The sequence below is a fragment of the Lichenostomus cassidix genome, chromosome 3, assembly GCF_008360975.1.
Source record: "Lichenostomus cassidix isolate B80296 chromosome 3, HeHo_3.0, whole genome shotgun sequence".
In the NCBI taxonomy this organism is placed as follows: domain Eukaryota; kingdom Metazoa; phylum Chordata; class Aves; order Passeriformes; family Meliphagidae; genus Lichenostomus; species Lichenostomus cassidix.
Window position 1 is genome coordinate 113,267,800 of NC_139483.1, and position 23,996 is coordinate 113,291,795.

General features: G+C 43.9%; 1 protein-coding gene across 4 annotated transcripts; it reads right to left on the reverse strand.

Annotated features, from left to right (window-relative positions):
• Positions 1 to 795: 795 nt before the first annotated feature.
• Positions 796 to 23,975, reverse strand: ZNF512 (zinc finger protein 512). Of its 4 annotated transcripts, none has more exons than XM_085057381.1 (15): positions 23,836 to 23,975; positions 21,266 to 21,324; positions 19,762 to 19,970; positions 17,938 to 18,027; positions 14,364 to 14,447; positions 12,819 to 12,943; positions 12,351 to 12,437; positions 10,622 to 10,720; positions 10,082 to 10,249; positions 9,000 to 9,194; positions 8,196 to 8,297; positions 6,628 to 6,690; positions 5,997 to 6,095; positions 5,360 to 5,540; positions 796 to 2,787 (listed from the first exon to the last, which is right to left on the reverse strand). In XM_085057381.1, exons 1-15 carry the CDS (start codon positions 23,854 to 23,856, stop codon positions 2,732 to 2,734), a joined length of 1,638 nt encoding a protein of 545 aa, XP_084913507.1. In that variant the 5' UTR covers positions 23,857 to 23,975; the 3' UTR covers positions 796 to 2,731. The 4 variants fall into 4 exon arrangements, with proteins under 4 accessions (XP_084913507.1, XP_084913506.1, XP_084913505.1 ...); XM_085057380.1 differs by having other exon boundaries at positions 796 to 3,062; XM_085057379.1 differs by having other exon boundaries at positions 906 to 5,540.
• Positions 23,976 to 23,996: the final 21 nt, after the last annotated feature.

Consider the following 23,996-nt stretch of genomic DNA (forward strand, 5'->3'; position numbering starts at 1 on the left):
TTGCTTCTGAAATGCAAATGCACTTTTTTGAAAACAAAAGCCTCTGATTTGGAAGACTTTTGAGTGAATTCAGATGGGGTTTTGGACCTGATACAGCATGCATAAAAGGAAACACTGCACTAATTAATGTCTCAGCAGAGCTATCCAATATAACCACCACCCTCCCCAATCTCACTCTCATTGCACTGTATTTTAATGATGACATTAACCTACTTAATTTTGAAGGCATCTGGCTTTCAGAGTCAAGTAACACTTCAAGAAATAATGTTGCGCTTAGTGCTGGTTTCATTACCAGCATCAGAGTCACACAGTATCCCAGGATGACATTAGCCCTCCACTCACTGTGAAGGTCAGCAAGCAAGCACCACGGACCAGACTTCTCTGGGAGCTGGTCCCAGGCCATGGCTCTGCTCCCAAACACCTGCAGCTGCACAGGGAAACGTGATTTATGGGTAATGTCACTCCAAGGAAAGCACAGAAGTGGAAGAGCTTGCCTGGCACAGGTGTGGTGTCCTTACCAATAGAGATAGGACAAACTAATGGGATTTACCCCATCTTCATACAGTGACAGAGCTAAGTGTATGACTGCAGTGATTTCATTCTCACTTGCCATACTCAGCATCAGACTGTTCCATGCAGCAGGAATGACAAACTGCAGTGGATCTCTCTGTGTAAAGTGCCTCCCATGCCACAGCTTCCTCTCAACAAAAAGCTCAATATTTTTCAACACTTTGGCATTATAAAAGAGCTTAAACCTCTCTAAAACTATAGCATTACATAACTTGCAGGGAAAGATGGTGATTCCCAAAACTTATTGAATTATTAATGACTTTTAACAATGACTTGGAACTATGGGGAAACCCCTGAGGATTAAGAAAAAACAAAACAAAACAAAACAAAACAACTGAACAACTCACAAACCAAAATATATTCTCTCTCCTCCTCCAAAAAAAAACCCTCCAGGCCCCCAAAGCAAAACTCAAGTATGCCAGTACTTTAAAAATGACAAGCTGTGTGATGACTGTAAATACAGCTTGGTCTGAAATCTCCCAAACACACCAACCACTGACAGTAAAGGACACCATAAGAACGATCCAATGTGGTTTTACAGAGAACAGCTTTCTGTAAACATTTTTTAATTAATTAAAAGTCCATGTTGGTAAAAGTAGCTGTTGACATAATAAATTTCTCTAAGGCCTTGTTCTTGGCTCCACATGTTACACAAGCATCGGTGGAATACATTAAATGCATGTTATCACATAATTGTAAATAAGGATCTGTCCTAGAGAATCCCAGAGTCTGCAGCTATTTGACATCTTTATCAAGAATATTAATAAAATTATATAACAATTACAAAGAAAATCTGCAGATTTAAAAAGCTGATGACAAATTAAAGCAATGAAAAATTGATTATGCAACCAAGCTTTCTGGAAAAGTTACTGTACAAAACATAGTTATTAAGGTCTCTGCTAGAGTAGTTCTGTGAAGTACATCACAGTATTTCACAATGAGTTCACATGTGCTGTCTGGACTTAAGCCATTGAGTTTCTAGAAACAAAAGAAATAGGTCCTGAGAGGCATTTTTAGAAGAACTGAAAAATGTGCGTAAGAGGGTAAAACTGAATATAAATATTGTAGGCCTCTCATTTTAAGCTGGACGTTGAGATGCTTGAACATGTCCAGAGGAGGGCAACAAGGCTGGTGAGGGGCCTGGAACACAAGCCCTGTGAGGAATGGCTGACGCAGCTGGGGTTGTTTAGCCTGGAAAAAAGGAGGCTCAGGGGTATCCTTATCACTCTCTACAACCACCTGAAAGGTGGTTGTGGCCAGGTGGGGGTTGGTCTCTTCTCCCAGGCAACCACTGATAGAATGAGAACACACAGTCTTACGCTGCGCCAGGGGAAGTTTAAGTTAGACATCAGGAAAAAATTCTTCACTGAAAGAGTGACTGGGCACTGGAATCGTCTGCTCAGGGAGGTGGTGGAGTCACCATCCCTGGACGTGTTTAAAAAAAGACTGGATGTGGCACTCAGTGGATTATTTGATGAGGAGGTGGTAAGTCAGAAGTTGGACTCGATGATCTCAACGGTATTTTCCAACCTAGTTTATTCTGTGTTCTCTCACAGTGAGGGAGTTGAGGACCAAAAGAGGTAGGTGAGAGCAGAGTAAGCTTGTCATTGTATCCTACATAAACCAGACTGTTACAGAATACTGCAGCTGGCTCCTGGTTCATGTCTCTGGACTTATAAAGAGAAAAATACACCAATCGATACATAGCATGTCAGCAAAGAACAATGCACAACAGAAAAAAGAAAAAACCTGTTTTGACTGAGGCTAGGCAAGCCTCTTTAGCTCACACAGCAAATTATGTATGGAGTTAATTATGACTACAAATATGCAGGCAGAAATTTCTGATACCATAAAGCTATTTCAGTTACCAGGACTGAGCAGTACAGGACACAGAGGCTGAAAACAAGTTCCAATGATAATACATAGCATTTTTAGTACAATAAATCAATGCAACAAGTATTGAGTGACTATCTGGTCTCTTTTGTCACTTCTGATTCCTTCATGGTCTTTCTAAATATGTACTTGCTGAAGTAGAGTTGGTAACAGCAAGGCCCAGTTTGCTGAAGCAGTGGACAGCATTCCTCCAGGGTCTGTTGCTCACACTATGTAAAGTCTTCATCCAAGCTGCTTGGTGCAATTGATTTGCTGGAGGGGAGGGAATTCATCCAGAAGAACCTGGGGAATCCATCGACAGAGAGCAGCCTGGTGGACAAGGACCTAGGGATAACAAAATTTGACACAACCCAGCCATGTGCACTGGCAGCCCAGAAACCACCAGTGCATGTCCAGCATGCAGACAGCAGGTGAGGGAGGGGATTCTGCCCCTCACCTAAATCCCTTGCCCTCAGAGCAGTGGAGCACGGCTGCCTTAGCCCCGCTACAGCAGGATGCAGGTGCTCCAGGACAGATCTCTCCTCACAAGCAGCGGACTGTCAACAATGCAACCACCTCATACCATCTTGAGCCAATCCAGCAAACAATCTGCTGTAATGCTGATGGACAGGGATAGATTATTGGAGAATGATTTTTTCCCACATGCCATGTTATGAGGGGGAGTATGTTACTGATGTAAAAAAACCGAAGGGTCATGAAGTACCCATGTCTAAAGAACAGGTCTAATTAGTAACCCATAAATGACTAAAAACAGGACTCTAGACTGAAAACCCCCATGAAAAACCTTCTTTAATTCCTGGGTTTATTGGACTAAGTGGGAAGGTAGTAAACATTTGCTCCAAGTACAGCTGTGTGGAGTTCTGAGGAGAAACCGCAAAGACAACTGAACAGCACCAGACCACGTAGGACAACTCCCTGGGTAGGCTGGGGTTTGTTGTGCCAGGAGGGATAGTACCAAGAACACCACATGCCAAACAGACAAGAAACCACATTCTCGCACTGGTGACATTTTATTTTGTTGTCTTTTGATCTTGCCCATCTCACTGTAGACTTTACACACTCTGCACAGTCCACACACCTGCTTTCAGTCCAGCACTTGCAAATGCAGTAGCAACTGGCTCCAAAGGCAGTTCTAGAGACTTCCCTGGCTCTACAGCACTCCCTTCCATGAGGGACAATGTGATCATGCTGGTACTAACACACATGTACAAACCTGCCTGTTCCCCAGATGCTGCAATGGCTTCCCTGCAAATTTCAGCACCAGCATCTCTGTCAAACAGTATAAATTTTGCAATTTCCTGGTACATGGTCTTCTGATAACAGAGATTCTGGGGAACCCATTCTTTAAAAAAATAGGACTGACTGTGCTGCTGCTTCCTGCTAGCTTCTATGACATTTGCTGCATTGAGACACTGGAACAGGTTGCCCAGGGAGGTTGTGGATGCCCCAATGCTGGCAGTGTCCAAAGCCAGATTCAATTAGGTCTTGAGAAACCTGGTCTAGTGGGAGGTGTCCCTGCTTGTGGCAGCGGAGGGTGAGACTAAATGATCTTTAAGGTCCATTCCAATCTGTTAACGTTCTATGACTTATGGAGCACAGGAAGATATTATTTCTAATGATCCATAGATAACGCCAACACATGACTTAAAATAATGAGCCCTCTTCTTTTAGTCTTTACTACACATGGAAGCCACTGTTAATATACCTCATTTGCACAGAGAGGTGATACTGAAAAGAAACAGGTGATGTAAGACAATAAAGGTGGCATCTGCAGAGCATGGGAAAAGGACATGGTGGGAGTGCTGGCATGACAAAGAACTACATGATGGCAAGGCAGCTCCATGGAACCTGGTCCCAGCACTAGCAGGCTACTCATGTAGGTATGCACTGTCTTGCAGTATGTTTCCCAGGAGAGTATGAAACAAGTGGGCTTCAGAGGGCACGCAGAGGCCATCTCAGTACATCAGTTACTGTGGGCTCTGAAAGGCCAATGAGTCTCCAAAGGGCTTGAGAGCATTTACTCCTTGCTGCACTGGAGGTCTCTCTACATATTTTTAATGTCCAGCATCACAGGAGACAGATGCCAGCGGAACAGTGGGTTCCTGACAAGAGTAATAACGATGTTCCATCCCTTCCAAGCTGATGTACTGCTGTCTGGTGCTGAGCCTGAACACCAGTGTATGAAATAAGCCTTGTGCATCAGGCCACAGCAAACACTGGGAAGGTCTCTTTTGTGGTAGCCTTACTGACAACAGACAGGAGAGTGACAGGGCAAGCCAGCGTCTTTGCATTCTGCACAGCATTATTTTCATGTTTAGTTTGTGTGCATTCTGTGCAAGAAAGGATTTCCCCCTTGAAGAGACCTGAACATTGTGCTAGTCAGTCCCTTCTGTGAAGAATGGTAAAAAAGGACCCTGATCTCACCCATCAGAGGAAGATGACAAAACAGACACTTGTACTGGAAACAAACCACTAAACAAGCAACTAGTATGACCAAACTGAGACTGCAACCAGAGCAGGAATCACGCTGGGTACACTGCTAGTGCCACTGTCCAAAGGAACTACACCAGGAGAAGCTGCCTCTGCACCACAGCTTTGGTTTGTATCCCTCACAACTGACCAGAGGCAAAAGTTTCAATATCGAAGTCACCAGCAGAATTGAGTCACACTCCCGAAGACATTTAGTTGCTTATATTAGTGCTGTGGGTTATGAGCCTGACAGAAGTGGGGCTAGTAACTGAAAAACTTTAGAATTACTCCTTCTCATCTTCTAGGGATTTACTTCGGCCTCGCTTGTGGCTGGTTTTTGGAAATTCAGCTCTCTGTGCAACTTGGGGTGCCCCTTCCTCACTGCTCGCACTCTCATTGTCCACTCGCTGTGGACAACCTCTCTTACTTCTCCTCATTTTTTCAACTCCAGAAGCAGGGAGCTTCTTGGCAGCCAGGGCGCCAGTTCTCTTCTTTTTGCCTCTGGTCAAAGGACGTTTCTTCCGTTGCTTCCTCTGCTCTTCCTTTTGGCGAATTTTCATTAGCTTCTCAAAGCTTTTGGTGGTCGTTGTATTCACATCAAACCAGTCCTGTAGGTTTAGAAGACAACAGGTTGGTACCGATGGTGGTGGACACACCAAATAAATTCTATCAGGGCTTACAAGAAAGCCGCTTTGTGGGATAAGGTTTCCCTGAAATGTGAGATCTGGAAAGGCAAGTGCTTAAAAACGCTCTGTTTTTTGATGTGTCTTCTAAGGTGTCACTCTGTCTCAGAGGATTCAGATTTGATTTAACAATTGCCTAGTTAAAGGCACGGGAAATGCTGCAGAGCTGAACAAAGCAATAGCAGCTTAGGACAAGGCAAGTGACATGATGTAACACTTGCTCCCCTGACCAACGTGTTAAGACCAGCTAAGTTTAAGGAACCTGTTCCCAAAGTGAGCAAGGAAAAAGTAAAGCAGGGCACACATCCAGCATTTTCTTCTCAAGACACTCTCCCCACCTCCAACAGCCTGGGGTTTGAGGTTCCACTCTGCCTGCCTTACCTCAGCGTGCACAGAGTTGATGTGATACTTGACCCCACTTTCTGAAATGAACTCCTTCTCACACAGGAGACACTTGTATTTACCAGCCACAAAGTCTCCCTGGCATCAAAACAAACAAACAGAAAAAACCCCATCAAGAGTTGCTGGACCAGGAGGCCGATACACTTATATATTTCATTTGAATCTTGCTCAGATAGAACCCAGCAGTAAAAAACTAGTAAAATCATCCAAACCAAAGCTTTAGCTACAGGAGCACTGACGTGAGAGAGCGGTTGTGCCCATGAAGCATAGGACTGCTCTCTGAGATGTCATAAGGTCTCCAGAACTGCACCTGGAAAAACTTCTCTTGTAGCTGTGAATCTACAGGTAGGACTTGCGTGTCATTAAAAGGAATGCCATTAAGGTGCTTCCTCCTGGTCTCAAGTATTGTTTGCAATGGCAACCTCATTAGCACATAGGGGAGCACCTAAATTGAGGGTTGGAATGAGATGATCTTTAAGGTCCCCTCCAACCCAAACCATTCTATGAATCCATGAAATTGTGAGGATTTCAGATTAGCAGATGGCAGGACAAGAGCTTGAACAAAGGGATATCAGAGGGACAGTGGGGCTTTTAGAAGAAGGCTACCAACCAAGGTACATGTGCCAAGGTGAGATTTGAGTCCTGAGACACTGCCGTACACAGATTCACAACCCTGAAACAGTAAAAAAAAAAACATGTCAACAACATGCTAGCAAGAAATCACTTCTTCCTGGACAATAAAGTCTTACTATGTCTGGAGGACAATTCCAAAAGTGCCAAAGACAGGCAGATGGAGGCAGATACCAATCCTACAAAGCCAGAAAGCTTGTCGTAAAAAGACCATTAGAAGAGTTAAGTTTTCATTAAACTTAGTATTTATATTTCAGTTTCTGAGCACACTTGGACATAATAAAGAGACTACTGCTACAGTTACACTCATGCTCTATCAATAGCCTGACTAAACTCAGAGTTTGCTTTTTGCTTGAAGTGCAACAGAGACAAATTTTAAACAGAGCACAGGGGCAGGTACAAGACACTTCTCCCTCCTGCACCGCTCATGTCTCTAATGGCACAGAGCAGGAGTACAGCATCCAACATCCCTGGTCTCAGTTAAAGGGCAGCTTTACAGGCCTGTCCCACGGAGAGCTTCAGGCATCAGTCTCAGGGTACCACACAGTGCTCAGCCTGGGCCCCAGAACAGGAGCAAGACACACGGCTGGGTTAGCAGTTGGTGACAGGACAGCTGCTCTCTGGAGGCAGCTCCACATACAACATGGTGCTGCAATTCTGATACTTGAAAACGATGCTAGCCTGAATACTGGGGAGAGAGAGCTGGGTGGGGTAGGGCAGGGGAAGGCATAGTCTTTACACCAAACCCAGAGGGCAGCTGCCACTGACCCTTGGCTCTCTGACAGCATGCATCACATGGACACATCCACCATCACCTCTACCAACGGGGCCATTTGTTCTCATTGGATGACTTGCTGTATGGTACTGTAAGAAACGAAGCCTTCCAGTGCCTAAAGGAGTCCAAGAGAACTGGAGAGGAACTTCAGACAAGGGCCTGGAATGACAAGACAAGGGGGAATGGCTTCCCACTGCCAGAGGGCAGGGTTAGATGGTATAACGGGAAGGAATTCTTCCCTGTCAGAGTGGTGAGGCTCTGGCACAGAGAAGCTGTGAAATCCCTGGAAATACTCAAGGCCAGGTTAAACAGGGCTTAGAGCTGGTCTAGCAGAACGAAGGAAAAATAAGTGTTGTGCCAGACAAAGTCTCTCTACTCTTGTATTTCCACCTCTACTCCTCCCTTCCATGATTAGACTTAGCTAGAAAGGCAGGGGCCTGTCATTTTTCCACTGCTCAAACTTCCAAATGGACCAACTCCTACCTGGATGAGAGAACTGTACTAGCCTGACACCAAGTTACTGTCTCTGAAGTGTTCAAACACATTCCCAAAAGGATCATCCCTAGGGCACTTTGATGCAAAGGACAAAAGGAGCATCCCCAGACATCCCCAAGGCTAAACACGGTCTTGATTACACTAAACAACCATATTGAGATGTAGCAGGATTTGTCTCCCACAGAGACAAACTGCAGTTTCAAGGTTGTGGGAAGCTGCTGGCTCATACAGACCTGAAATCTGTCCCCTTTGAGGCTTCAGAAACACTTAAGGATTACCTGATTTGGGCAGTGGACTCTTCGGTACATCTTTATCTCAGTCTTCCATTTGCACAGCACATCTTGACTAAACGTGGGCAATCCAGGACGAGTGTATTTCAGCTTAGACAAAGATGGAATCGAGAGTTGGAAGTAATGCTGGCTACACAGAATGCCAAGTAAGTCTCTTCCTCTCCCAGGCTGAGACAGAAGTGCTATCTTTTCTCCTACTTTAACAGGCAAACTCCCAATAATCAGTGTTTTCCTGTCTCACTGAGTCTAGAAACATAACTGAATCTGGAAAACCCCCACAATACCAGAATCTGAAACTTCCCATTGCCTTGACTACAACAATTCCTTTAAATGTACTTACCCCGCTGAAATCATAAAGCATCATTTTCCCTTGGGTTTCACTCACAGCCTAAGAGATGCTCCTGGACACTCTGAAGTCTAAAACACTGTGAAATACCACAGCATGTATGAGAGACTGGAAGGATTGCTGGGGCCTTACAGCACGGCAGGAGTGATCTTAAGCCTATCCCTTGTGAGCAACATCAGGCCCATAACTGCTTGTGTTCCTTGTGCCCATTGAGAATTCCAGCAATAGGACTTTACAGTCATTACAGCTTTCCTGAACAAAACACTTACACCACAAAAATTGCTGCTACAGAAATAATGTAAACTATGACAAGAGAGAGCAGAACCCAATCTCACACAACGTATTACTTTCCATGTGCCATAAACATGGGGTAGGAGCCAGTACAAGATTCATCAGATGTGGAGGTAAAAACTTGAACCCTATAAACCATTTTTAAGGCCTTGTACCTTACGGTCATCTGGAATCAAGTCCTGCAGAACTTTTCTTTTGGGCCACTCTTTGGCTAGCTCTTCTCCAGCCAGCTCATGGAGATAGTAGATTGCCACCTTTGCAGATCTCCTCTGAACTCTACCTGTGTTGTTTTGCTCCCGTTTAACTTCCTTCAGGTTCTCTGTTCTTCTCTCCTCATGGAGGAAAGTGACCTGCAATGAAGGTCCAAAACTGTGAGCCTCTTTCACTAGTTCCTATTTCAGTTACACTAAATACTGGGAATAAATATTTTGCCAATCCCTCATAAAAATGCTGCAGTAGCTATGGTTCACTGTCACAGACATAGGACAGAAGTGCATCCCACTAGTCAGACAGACCCCCAGATGTGCTCACAGGGGTCACAGCAGTGAGGCTGAAGCAGAGAGCTTCATGCAGTTGCTGGTCTTGAAAGGTATTCCATTATTTGCTGTAAAACCCTCACGGACAACAAGCACAGCACTGTCGCTGTTGAGCCGCTAGCAGAGAGAAGAATCCAGTTCTCAGTGGCAAGAAGTAAAGACCTTTATTGTATTGATTTCATCATATATATATAGAGTTTTCAAAAGTCACCCAGATTGGTCAGTCAGAAACCTCCCCCTAGGCCTGATTGGCCAGGTCTGCACCGTCCAAGTCTTGGGACAGTGTTTTTAATAACATCCAAACTTTATCTTTATTTATAAAACACAAAAGGAATTCTCATGGGAAAGGCCTGTGCCAGCCACACAGCACTGCCTGTTTTGTTTCAATGGTGAGTCTTTTAAGAACAAAGGAAAGCAGATCACAAGTTATGTTTGCATCACTCTTCCATGGAGCAAAAGTCAGGTGATTTACTGCTGCCCTGCTGATTTACTATTAAAAACTTCATTCTAGTCACAGACAAGCAACAGCTGCTGCTAGAAGGAAACTAGCAAGGACAAAATAATCCACAGATGGGAAAATGGTAAGATCTGTGATTGGTAATTAACCACCAAAGCAGCAGACAAAAGCCTACATGTGTCCCAAGTCTGAGTGGCTGAAGTCCCACTACAGTCTCCTGATAATCACTACAGGGCGCACTCACCGGCCCGTGCTTAGATCGGAGGTGGTAGACAAGTCCTGCCTTTGATCTGTATGCTTTTCCACAGTGATGGCACTTCATAGCCATTTTCTCCAGCTCGGAAGCAGCCTTCCCACATTTTTTAACATGATATAGGTATCCCATTATGCTGGTGAAGCTGCCTGTGCAGCCCTGTCAACACAGAATAAAAATACATGGAAGAAAACCACTCTTCAAGTGATCACGCAACCAGTGTGAACAGGATCCACAGTTTACTGCCCAAAGTACTATCACCTTTCCTGACAGAGCAGAGACAAGCAGGTAGAAGACTTTAGTCTGTTCACACAGACAAAATTGCATCAAAGAATTGGCATTGAAATGACCGTTAAAGCTCTCTTTTAACCCAAACTATTCCATGATTCTATGCTACTGTGTCCCAGCACAGCTGGGATCTTGAAACAAATCTTGCTCTGGCCAGTACCAGAGCATACTCAATGGCACTCTCATGTGTTATGTTTATGCATCCACTCCTGTTTAATTCACACTTTGCAAAATGCAGCTTACCTCCCTTGTACACTTTAGTTTTCCCATACGCTTCAAAACCTTCCGTAGGCGGTCTCGCTCAAGCTGCTCATCCAATTCTTCTCCCTCCTTCATAACTGGCTAAAGCACAGCAGTAAGATGAATGAAAAATGAGAATGAATGAGAGGAGGCTCAGCATTTATAATTCTTCTCATAGGGAATTCACTACTCAACACTGTTGCAGGAAAACTTCTGAAATAATTGAATCTCTGCAACGTATGATTTTACAGACATGTATTTACTATAATGACCACTTTCCGTATCCTTGCTTTGGTTTTGGATAGGGTGATAATTGGTATGGAAGTGTGTTTTGGATCTGTGCTGAGAACTGGGTTGATAGTGCAGAGATGGTTTTGCTGTTGCTCTTGGATAGCGCTAAGGGTTTTTCTTGTACTGCCCTGCCAGCGAGGGGCCAGGGGGTGCACAAGCAAGAGGGGACACATCTGAGACAGCCGACCCCAACTGATCACAAGAGGATATTCCAGACCATACGGTATCATGCTCAGCATATAAAGTTGGGGGAAAAAGGAGGAAGGGGACAGACGTTCGAAGCGATGGCATTTGTCGTCCCAAGCCACTGCTATGCATGATGAAGCTCTGCGGTCCTGGAGGTGGCTGAACACCTGCCTGCCCATGGAAAGCAGTAAATTAATTCCTTGTTTTGCTTCGCTTGTGTGCATGGTTTTGCTTTACCTATTAAACTGCCTTTATCTCAACCCACGAGTTTTCTCACTTCTACTCTTTGATTGTCTCCCCCATCCTGCGGGCGAGGGAGAGAATGAGTGGTTGCATGGGGCTTGGCTGCTGGCTGGGGTTAAACCAAAGAGGAATTATCTTTAAAAGGAGTAAACTGACAGAAAATGATGCATCTTTAACATTTAGTGGTCCTGCCCTTTTCACTTAGCCTGACTAAAGTGAAGTGAAACTACTTGTAGCAGTTATTCATCTGTGCTAAACTACAGCTCAAGTTCTTTATTCTCTCTCTAATGGCTATTGTATATTATTTCCTACATTACCTATTACACCTAGACTGAATAAATTAGAACTGAGTGACAGACCTAATCCTCAGGGCCAGAATATGATCCCTGACCTGCATAATTTACTAATACAGTTAGGTATGAGTAGGTTTTTGTATTTCTGTAGGTTCAGAAACTGCAGTTCTGGGAACTGTGCAAAAAATTACAGTGAATTATCTGAACCTTACCCAAAATTCCAAATGACCTTTTCAAAAGTTCTAATTCTTCACAACTACAACAGGAGACACTGCCTTCTTTAAAGTAAGAGCAAAGAGGAAAAGCAGATTTTAGCATTAGTATTTTTACAGTAAAGAGAGACAAGAACTAATTGTTGCTTCTGCTTTTTTACTTCAAATCCAGTCTGCTCTGGATGTAGAAAAACTCCTGCTTTCTAGCAAAGGACTGCAAATTGCAGCCTAATGAGCAATCCTTTTCCTTCTGATTGAGAATGCCTTTTATGTGTAACTTATTACCAGCCTAAACAGAAATTCAACCCCTCTTTATATGATGCTGCATGCGTACCATCTCTGGTAACATTCTACTGTTTTTCAGATCTTGCTGGAAAAATAATAGATTAGATTTGGACAGCTACAACACTTGAAAAAAACACTCCATGTTCTGTTTCTGTGTGTACCAGGGAAGGACCAAAGCCTGCTCTGCCTGTAGGAGTTTTAGATGCACAGCAGTTGGGTTACCTGATTGTTATGGTCTGCCATGACATGATATTTCATCCCTGCTAAAGACTTCAGCTGCTTCCCGCAGTGATGACACGTGAACATTTCCTAGAAATAAACAAGGACATGGTGCATGTAACTGTAAATTAATGAAAGCAGTCGAAAACTCTTTGGGGGAAAGAAATGAGCAGGAGAGCAGAACAATTTATTTTGGCCTGGTAACTGTCTTGTAAGAACAGATTTGATGGGATCTAAAATGTAGCGGAACAATGAAGTAACTACACCTTTGTTCACTATCCCAAACCTTCAGCAAAAGGCTAAGCAAGAAGCACCAAGCACTACTCTTACACATGTATAAAGGGCTCTGGCTTATGGACGTGATGATGAGATGAAACTGGTTTTAAACACAACACAAAACAGCGTGCAGGCATTCCTATCGGTAAACTGAAGAGAATTAAAGAAACCATTGCTCATCTCTTGTATTCTTACCTTCCTGCAATTTACCATATGTTTCTTCAGTCCTTCTACAGTCTTTCTCACCACAGCCCGGCATGTTGGACAGGTAACTCGGCCTTTGTCCTGAATCTCTAAAGACCATTGCTCTTCCATACTACCTGCCAAGGCACAATGTTTAGAATACAAGTGCTAACAGAAGATCTTTATTTTTTCCTTCGATGTGCACAATGAACCCTAGAAAGAAACAGGTCACATGCTACCTGTGACAGCACAGATTCTTTCCCACGGGAACTCTTCCCTTCTCCTACTAAGTTTAATAAATATAAAGATAAAATTCCATGTTACTGAGAGTGGTTTTGGAACAGATGCTGGAACGCCTCTGCCAATCATACCGGGGGGTGGATGATTGTTAGCCAATCTGAATAGCCTTCTCGCGTGTATAAATATATATTGTTATTAATTAAATAAAGAGCATTCTGCATTCTCTCACTGTTATTTTTGTATGCTGCTTTGCTCCGTTATCGGTTCAACAGCGACATCTACCAAACTTGTGTCCACCTATACTTCAATAGGTGTAGCTCATTTATGGCTTTAGGGATGTAATGTCACAAGGCACTGATCACCTCCTTTTTGAAGAGCATTTTATAAACACTCTTTAACCTACCATTCCCTTGTTAGGAGTGTTCTTCCACTTGGCCAGTAGACATTTTTCCTCTGTTAATTTTTGTTGCACAATTACTTTAGCATGCTGAGTAAACTTTTCTTTTGGCAGAAGGGTTTTCATAGTAAAAGCAGTCACAGACCATCAGGCCAAGTTACTCAACAGTCAGGGAAAAGCACCCTGTGTGGCATGGTTTCCAGTTTCTGGCCTCTTTGTGAAATGCCAAGCAAAAGTTTGGCACGATCCACAGAGGTTGGAAGTTACTGAAATGGGTTTTGGGAAGAAAGTGGTTTAGCAGCCATCTGCCTGAATTCTTACCATAACAAGATCCAAAGGCTTTCATCTTTTCCCAGTATTAACAGGCCCAGGCTGTTCCTCTCCAGAAGGCTGGGGGAAAAGTTTGTGATTCAAACTGCACTTCGCAGAAAATCATGGTGTTTAATGAGCGCTATGATCTACAAATACCAGGCCATTCCACTCACTGAATCAAGGCTAATTTTATTTTTCTAGGACAGACTACTTGGGTCTCTGGTTCCCAGAAAAGGTGATCTGGCAGCAACAGATACAGAATTTTTCCTGCAAACATATTCTGCTGAGTAAAAACTACAAATACTTTTATGAGTTTAATGCAACTATTTTAATATGCTTTTGTTCAGCTCAAAAAGTGATTCCCCCTTCACTGTTACATTATGCAATGGCAAGAGCATGTGGCTCCGGTAGTGTGCAGTCCCTTCAGTCCTGCTCTGCAGAACTGACACAGTGCCAGCACAGCAGCCAGCTCTTCCTTGTCAACAGTAAAGTGAACTACTATATGGAAACACCATAAACACAGCTGTTGCTCAGACTCAAATCCTAGAATCACATTTATCTTTTATTTGCTTCATACACCATTCTTAGCAACTGCCTCTTCTTCTTACCTGTGCCATAGCTTTCGGGCTCTTTCTGAACACAGTGGTCTTTTGTTCTCGAGTTTTGCTTTGTTCCAGCCTGCTGGTTTTTTCCTGTTACAACACAAACAAGACAAGCAAGAAGACTCAGTTCTGCTAGCTTTGTAACAAAATAAAGCAGACTTTCTTGCTAGAACGCTGTTATTTAGCCTGCTGTCTCAAAGTTATTCAGGAATGTTCAATTTTTTTTTTAAAGGGATATCAAGATTTATTTCCTACTCCCTTTCAAAATTGATGGCTATTTATAGTGGCAGGCATTAGTCCAATCCAAATATTTGTAAGCTCTCTGGTTGTTCATACACAGAGCTCAGGTGATGGGAACTCTTCACACTGAAACATCCTCTGTGCACATTTTGGCTGAGCCCATCTAATGACAACCAAAATGGAGGGTCTCATTTCTCTACTCATTCCTGTCCTCTTTAGACTAAAAAAAACTCTTATTGTTTCAGTATTTTCTCATGGGTTATGCTGTTTGCTCTCATCTCCCTGTCCTCTTCAGCTGGCCCACACATTTCCTGAACTGCAGTGCCCACTCCTGGAAACAGCACTCCATGTGTGACCCTGCATCAGAGCACAAGAATTACTTCACATGTGTAAGAAGCCTACCGTCCTGCTCAAAGCTCTCCGTCTAACATCTGGCTTCTTCAGAACAACTATGACACTGCTGGTCCCTATTCAACTTTTGATCTGTTATAAATCTTGAATCCTCTTCTGAAGCATTGACACCTGGGAAGGTGTTCTTTGTTTTTCAGTGGTGATAGTACTTCTTTAATTTTATGCTGTTCTCTATTTTTAAATTGTTTATTGTCAAGACCACTTTCACTTTTAGCTTTTCTCCAATACACTTGCCATCACTTTCAGCTTTGCGCTGTCTACATACTTCTAAGTCCTTGGTGACAAAAGCAATAGTTAAAATTGAATATAGGGACAGACCATTAACTATCATTCTATATTCCTGCTTAACTAAGATAGTGACCTCATTGTAGAAGGCTATCAGGTTGATTAAACATGATTTGCCCTGCACGAATCCACGTTGACTACTCCAAATCCCCATCTCGTGCTTCATGTGTATGGAAATGTTTTCCAGGATGATTCCATCTTTCAGCTTCCCAGGCACTGAGGTGAGGTTGTAGTTCCCCAGATCTTCCTTCTGTCCCCACTGAGGTGGGCCTGTAGTTCCCCAGATCTTCCTTCTGTCCTTGAAGATAAGAGTGATATTTTCTCTCTTCCAGCCTCCAGGAACCTCTGCCAGTCTACATGACCTTTCAAAGATAATCAAGAGTGGCCTCACAATGACATCAGCCAGCTCTCAGCACTCAGTGCAACTCATCAGGCCCCACAGAACTTAGAATCATAAACTGTTTAGTTTGGAAAAGCCCTCTAAGACCATCAAGTCCAACCGATATACCAACACTGCCAAAGCCACCACTAACACATGTCCCCAAGTGCCACATCCACATGCCTTTCAAGTCCCTCCAGGGATGCGGACTCCACCATTGCCCTACACAGCCTGTGCCAGGGCTGCACAGTCCTATTGGGGCAAAAATTATTCTCAGCATCACATCTAAACCTGGTGCAAATTGAGGCCATTTCCCCTTGTCCTGTCACTTGTTCCCTGGACGCAGAGTCCAACCCCCACCTGGCTCCACCACCCTGTCATGGAGTTGTAGAGAGCGAGAAGGTCCTCTCTGAGCCTCCTTTTCTCCAGGCTGAGTACCCCCAGCTGCTTCTGGTGCTCCAACCCCTTCCCCAGCTCTCTTCCCTTCCTTGGACTCACTCCAGCCTCTCAATGTCTCTTTTATCAGGAGGGGCCCAGAGCTGTCCCTAGCACTGGACGTGCCCCAGCAGTGCTCAGCACAGGAGACAGGCACTGCCCTTGCTGGCACAGCCCTGGGGAGGGCCATTGGCCTCTTGCCCACTTGGGCACAGTTGAGCCACTGTTGACCAACACCCCCAGGACTTTTTCCAGCTCCTCTGCCCCAGCCTGGAGCGCTTAATGGGGTTATGGTGAACCAAGGCCAGGACCTAGCACTTGGCCTCACTGACCCTCACACCACTGGCCTTGGCCCATCATTCCTGCTTGTCCTGATCCCTCCTGCAGAGCCTTTCTGCTCTCTCCACATCCCACCCCACTTGGTGTCATCTGTGAACTTACTGAAGGTGCACACTATCATCTCATCTAGATCATCAATAAAGATATTAAGCTGGACAGGCCCAATACTGGGTCCTGGGGAGCTTGACTGGTGATGGGCCCCAAATGGACATCACTCCATTCTCCACGACTTTCTAAGCCCAGCCATCCAGCCACTTTCTTACCCAGGAAAGAGTGCACCTGTCCAAGCCATGATGTGGAAAATGGGCATCAAAAGGCTTTACTAAAGTCCAGGTAAATAACATCCACAGCCTTTCCCTCATCTATGAAATGCATCGCCATGTCATAGAAGGACATCAGGTTAGTCAAGCATGACCTGTCATTTCTAAACTCTGCCTGGGCCTGATCACCAGGTTGTCCAGTAGATGCCACATGATGGTACCCAAGACAATTTGCCCCATGACCTTCCCTGGCACTAAGGCCAGAGCGACAGGTCTGAAGTTTCCTGGATCCTCCTTCGGACCCTTCCTGCAGATTGGTGTCACACAGGCTAACCTCCAATCCTCTTGGACCTTCCCACTTAACCAGGACAACTGGCAAGTGATTTGGTAAATCCAGTTTGTTTATGTGCTCTAACCTTTTCCTCTTTCACTGAGTGAGTAGGGCTTCCTTGTTCCAGACTTTCCCTCTGCCTGGTCTCAGGCTCCTGGGATTCCCGAAGGATTCCTTTAACTGATAAAGATCGAGGCACAGAAAACTGATAAAGATCGAGGCACACTGAGTACCTCAGCATTTTCCATGTAATTTGTCACCAGCTCCCCAGTTCTGATGAGGGAGGTCTTCCCTTTGTTGTTCATATAGAATCCTTTCTTGTTGCTGTTCACATCCCTTGCCAGATTCAACTGCAGGTTGGCTTTGGCTTTCCTAACCGCATCCTTGCAAGACTGGACAGCAAATGTACACTTCTGTGTCACCTGCCCCTACTTTCACCACTTGTACACTTTCTTTTGCATCTAACCACTGACTGACAAACATTTTGAAGGAAGGAAAGATCTGTGATATCAAGCATATCTCCCCTCGGTCTCTGTAGCAAAAGAAAAGTGTTTGGGTTTGATTTCTTCTTAACAAACCCATATTACTGTTATCATCTACTCAATCTCCAGATGTTTACAAGTAATGTGTCTGATTATTAGTTTATAATCTTTTGGGAAACTGAAATGATGCAGACTAGCCTATACTTCCTGTAATTCCCTTTCTCCCTCCCTCCCTTTGCTGGACTTCTAAGATAGACTGAGATTAGATTAACTCCCACTGTAAAGCAGACACAGCTTCCTAGAACAAAACATTCAGAATCAGAAATAAAGTTTGAAGACTCCAGAAGTTGTCATTTGTGTAGAGAAGTCTGAAGTACCTGCAGGCTTGTAGTTAGGAATTACAAGTTATTTGTATTACCTGAAATCTTCTGCTTCTTCTTGGGAGAGTCTTTAACATCTTTGCCTTCCCTTTGCTCAGATTTCCTCTTGCCTTTCAATAGTACTTCTCCTGATAAGTAAGAACAGAAATGCAGTCTCTAAATTCACTCTAGATAACAGCTCTGAGTCTACTGCTGCCTTATCTTACCCTGGTATTCAATAATTAGCCAAGAAAAGAATAGTTCTTGTAAGGCACCTGGACATCAGTGAACTAGACACAGCCTTCTAACTCAGCAACCGTTAGGCACCCCACAGCCTGCAATCCTCTGATACAGCAAGTATGGAAGAGACAGTGCCACAGCACGGCCTGGAAAAATAATCCTCCTCAGGAAGAGAGCCAGAAGCTGCTGGGCTATGTCATAAAAACCTCATCTGCACTCACACAAAAAGGAGCATAGAGAAACCCAAGCAATATCATGCCTGCCCTGAATATTTCCAAGTCTATAAAAGTCTTATCTCCATGAACACAGAAAAGCACAGAAGCACAATAGTAGGCAGGCAACACTAATTATGGACTTGGAGAAACAGACAGCTTCCTCCTGAGTCTGTCCCAGGAGACCCACAAGAATGAGTCAGTGGGAACTCTTCTCTGAAGCACCTTTCGGAACAGGGAAGGCAGGGAGCAGTGAGAAAATAGAGCATGGTGTTAATGCTTAGGGATATGTAGCACATGGGATCTGAGTGGAGAACAATTCAGAAAAACACAAGATGTATTGTCAAAGGGAGGGAAAGGGAGAGAATTACCCAATTTGGGGTTGATCCGAGTGTGGGAAAATAGAGGTGTAAGACAATAGAAAAGAATACCTGCTTGTAAATAGGTGACTGGTCAGTATACAAATCTGGTCATGTCTGACACCAAGCAGGGTCTATGAGTATGAACCTGTCCATAAGGAGGTCTACATCTGCCACTGGCACGTCTCTGTGGGCCAGTACATCCATGAACCAGCAACCAAGGAGACTGGGATCCAAAGGCCAGGTACTGAGTAGACTGCGTCTTTAAGGATGGAGGCTGTTGGTGGTGTTTGTGTGAACACAGATCTGTGTGGCTCCTGTTTATGTATGTTGTATGTCTGTGTTTGTTCCTACAAGAATACATACTGATTCTTGCTACTGACTGGACCTGGGGGTGCGGAGCTACAGCAATCTTGCTTCTTTCAAGCTAACAGCTTTGCCTCTCCCCAAAACAGAATGGAATGCAGATTCTGACTTAGAGAAAAGAAAAAACTGCATTAAAAAAGATTGACGTTTTGGCTCTCTGCCGCACAAGAAGTTTGGAAAACAGCTCCTAGGCCAGGAAATCTGAATGTTCCTACAACAACCTAGGACCCAAACCATTCCAAATCAGAAAATTATAACACACAGAAGCGATAAATTAAAAGAAATAAAAACATCCCTAAAAAATAATAATCCACCAACCACAAAAGCTGTGTCTAATCTTAAGTATTCCTGAATGGTCCCCGTCGCCACATCTTTAGTGTTGCTGGTTCTATTTTTAAAGCTCTAGAAGCATATTTCTGATATGATTGGCATAACTCTTATGCATATCTCTTCTACAGATAAAACTGAGTTCAGCCACAGAATCATTATTTTAACAGACAAATCACTCAAAAGGAACTGTGTAATATCAGAGAATTGTACCCATATTTGTGCAGTGGCAGAAGTTCATTTCTTCTAATACATGAGCAGCACTAGCATGGTTGTAATTTGTGGTTGAACTGGAGCACATCTTTCAGAAGCAGACTAATCTCTCACAGAAGAACCAGAGAGAAAAACAATTTTGCCTTGAATCAACAGTGATAAATACCTTTTTTTTCCGAAGATTTGTTAACACTGTTTTTTATTCCTCTCATTTCCAACCAGTAAGCAGGCCTGCGAATGGTCCGCTTGCTTCTGGACTCTGTACTCCCATTCACAGGGCCCTTCGGTGAGGCAGAAGAAATGTTGGTGACTGTGTCATCACAGTTACTGTTTACTCCTCGAACAGTAGTTTCCACCTCATCAAGTTGCTTAGACCTGGAAAACATCAAGTTGAATTCCTATGTATATGGATGCATATGCATACAATGACAATAACTTGACAGACGAGATCCTTTTCATCTTCCCAAGTGAAATTAAAAATTAATCTCACAGTTCACTGAATCTCCTGAGTTTTAGGAACTGGAAAATGCCAGCAAGATAAAACATCCTCAGTGCTGTTTTTCAGTACATCTTTTGGATAACAACACAAGGAAGCTCTCAAGAGAAACAGAAAGAAGTATTCCTCCTATCTTAAGCTTTCAACTTTAGAAGCAGGCATGAAAGAATCTCAATTTAAAAATATACATTTATCCTCGGAATACAAGAATTTTTCTCCAGTCCATCATTACAAAAGAGACATTTTCCACCCCACAAAGGCCAAGATCTCCTTCAGTCTCTATTCCCCGAATCAGGGCTGGCACTACACAATTAAAAGATTTAATGCTAGTAAGTATTTTAATTAGCAAGGCTTTCAGCAATGAAGACTATCCAGTATATCCCAAAACTCACACTACATTAAGACGACTTTAGACTAATCAATAGCACTGAATTCTTTTCATAGAGATCAGAGAGAACTTGGCTTCACTGTTCCAAAGTATTTCTCTTGGGCTTGAAATGCCTGGACATCTATGTTCCTGTACATGACAGCAAACTGATGAGGTGTCAAAGTAACACAGAATATCTGTTCTCTGGGCAAATACCATTTATGTAAAAAAAGAAAGAGAACAGAAACATTTTGCAATGTATCCCACTGCAACTACAGTTCCCAAATTGAAATAATCAGATCACTTGAGTGATGACTATGATGGCCATTCTATTAATATCACCCCACACCCTGAGCTGTGGAGCTCACCTTCTAACACATCAATCCAGGAATTAATAAGTGGAGGGCACTGACAGCACCAGGTCAGGTCATTACATGTTATGTTTCAGGAGGTACTGGAGAAGCATGGGGAGAGGAATTCTCAAAGCAAAATCTTCCTGTTGAAATCACACCCAAACTACATAGATTTTGGAACACCATTTGGTTTTGCACTTAAAGTATTTATCTTCACAATGTTAAAAGCCTTAAAAAAATAAATGAATGCTAATACACACTGAAGTGTCAAAAAAGCATTTTTCCTGCAAACCAACAAGCAAAGCCAGCTGCAACTCTCATCACACTAATTAAAATTGTTGCAACTCTTAAATTTCAAACTATTATATAAAGACCTGATACGGGTTTTCCATTAGGATTCTCTGATCTTTTTTTCTTGCCCTCAATCAAACTAGACATAAAAACATTCACATACTTTTTATTTCCCAAGGACTTCTTGACCTTCTGTTGTCTGTGATGTCCAGTCCTGGTGTCCTAACAAAGCAGAACAACTCATATTAGCAGCATAATTTGTCTTCTTTTAGCATGTTTCTCTGTGCAGCCAAACACAATAATCTGCTCTTCGAGGACGTGCATACACCATTCTTTGAAAAATGAACCACTATTTTCTGCAAATGGAAGTGCTTAACCTTTCCAACTCCAGCTGAATTGGAACTGGAATCAAAACAGGGTTTTGATTTTTTGATTTTGAAAAATTCTTCCACATTCCCCATATGAAAACCAATCTTTCCCCTTGCAATGGGACATGATGGAATGTTCGTCTCCAGTACATTCACCCATACATGCTTTCTGCCTAGACTTGACCACATGTTTATATATATTTTAGATCTTAATTTGCTAGTTTTTACTTATTTTTCATTAAAGAAGTAATGCTTGCATTTAGCCTGCCGAGAATGTTGTCTCTGGTATCCTTCATGCCTTCTTTTCTTTTTTTATCTCACTTTGTAATACTCCATCAGCTGCCCAGATGTTCACTTTATCACAGAACATAAAGTATTCACTTTATACATCACAGAACCCTTTTTCTTATTTAACAAAGATTTTTTTTGTCACTTACCACTTGCTATGCTCCTATTAAGACATGTAACTTAACAAATGTATCCAAATGTACATTTTCAAGTCAGTGTTAACAACTCGTTTGTTGTACGTTGCTCCTAGCATGTGGACGATCACTTATCACCACCTCCTTCCAAATACTAATCATGACTCAATGCCATTCTTTGTTAGAAAACCCAAGACAAAAACATTAGTTATACTGACTAGAAAATAAAAATGGAAGTATATGTAACACCAAAATGGCAGCTTAGGGAACAAAGGTAGTATTTTGCCATATATAGCAACTGGCTAAGAAACTGGAAGAAGAAAAAAAACAAAACCAAAAAAACCCAACAACAACCAACCAGCCAAAAAAAAAAACCCAAAACCAAAAACCAAACCAACAAAACAAACAAGCAAACAAAAACACGCACCAAAAAAAAAAGAAGAAGAAAAGAAATTATGGCTAAATTACCTGTCTTCTTTAAAGAAAAATGTGATGCACATTATCAACGGTGAAAGACAACCTAAGCCACCAGTCAAGAAGTTCAGCAGCAGGCTCTGATACCAAAACATGAATGGTTAAACTGTGCCTACAGAGTGTCAGCCTTGGGCCTCCAGCCCCATTCTCCTCGTGGAAATGTTAGGGAAGCAGTATGAGAGAAATTCCCAACTGCTTGATCAATGAGTTCACAATCAAATCTTGTATCCTATGGAAGTAAAGTCAACTGGATGTTTGTGCTTGCATTATTTACACCCAAAGAGTAGTGTCAACAGTACTGTCTGGGAAATCCCCACATGAAAAACATGGAGAAACCTCACTGAGCAGGAGTCAGAAAAAATCAGGGCTATGAAGTTACAATGATAAAAAAGAATAAACAGGCAGGCAGAGTCTGCTGCAATTGGCTGGCCTAATCGACAATTAGAAAAATGGAAATGACCACCAAACAGCATATGTTTTAAGATTCATGGGGTTTTTACAACTAAAAAGAATTGCATAAAAGTGAAGATTAGTAGAAAGAATTTTGGTGGCAGTTAAGGATCTGCAATAAAAAAGGACAGTGAAGATGATCTGTCAGGCTTTCCCTTCTGAGAAGCTGATAACAGCAATTATGAAGGAAGCATCTACAGAAATTGGTGTTAAAGTTTTTTCATTTATACAATTTACTTTCCACTTAAAGAACTGAGACCTAACGTATGCAGGACTGCCCACCGGCTGGACATAAGGACAACAAAAAAGTCACCTTCACGGCACAGGTGAAAAAAAGCGAAAGAGCGGCCCAGAGCCTGAGAACACGGAGACTGCTGAATTCTGCCAGCCCGTAGACTGTGGGACAGTCCGGTGCGCTGGAACACGGCTGCTGCTGGAGACAGGCTGCTCTACAGCATTCAGCCTGGGAAGACGGTTCTTAAGCACAGCATGGAAACTCCCCGAGGTGAGGAGACTGATTCGGAAACTGGAGGTGATGGGGTTCTAGTGGGAGCACCGGGCATCCTGCAGGCCCGATCGTCCCCGCGAGGCGCCGGAAGGCTAAGTATCCGTTCGGGAACTCCCTCTTTCAGCTCCTCGTTCCCATTCCTACCAGCACGCTCCATGAATTACGTTCTCCTGCGACGAAGGCCTTTCGGACAAAGTGCACCGCCGGCGCCAGCAGCGCCCTACTCCGGGTGTCGGCCCGGACCGAAGCCTCGGGGAACGGCCTGGCCTTCGAGCGAAGAGGGGCCGCTCCCGCCGCTGCTCCCCGGGAGCTCGGAGCGGGTCGCACTCGCCGCCCGTTCAGGGCCGCTCCCCGCGCCGGGCCGGGCCGCACAGCCCCGCCGGCGGTCCCGGGGAAGCCGGCCTGCTCTCGCGATCCCGACGTCGGACCCCATCTCGCAGTGACCCGCAGCCTAGCCGCGCTCCCAGGGGCAGCCGCCGACGGCACCGGTGGAAGGACCGCAGGCACTCACCGAGCCGCCGCCGCTCCGCATGGTGCCGGTGCCGCCGCCACGTCAGCGCCGCGCCCGCACGTGCGGTCCCGCCCGTCGCTTCCAGCTGGCCCTGGCTGCGCGGCCGCCCTGAGCCCCGCCGCGGTGTTGTCGCCCGCCCCGGGACCCGCTGGGTCGTGCTG

What these genes read in the sequence shown, in the direction of transcription:
- ZNF512 (XM_085057379.1), bottom strand. Translation starts at nt 23,856, where the DNA reads ATGCGGAGCGGCGGCGGCTCG. An exon ending in AAGTCCTTGGGAAATAAAAA is followed by an intron (nt 19,971 to 21,265) that starts GTATGTGAATGT and finishes GATGTTTTCCAG; the next exon opens with GTCTAAGCAACTTGATGAGG. An exon ending in TGGCAGACCATAACAATCAG is followed by an intron (nt 10,721 to 12,350) that starts GTAACCCAACTG and finishes GCTGTGCTTTAG; the next exon opens with CCAGTTATGAAGGAGGGAGA.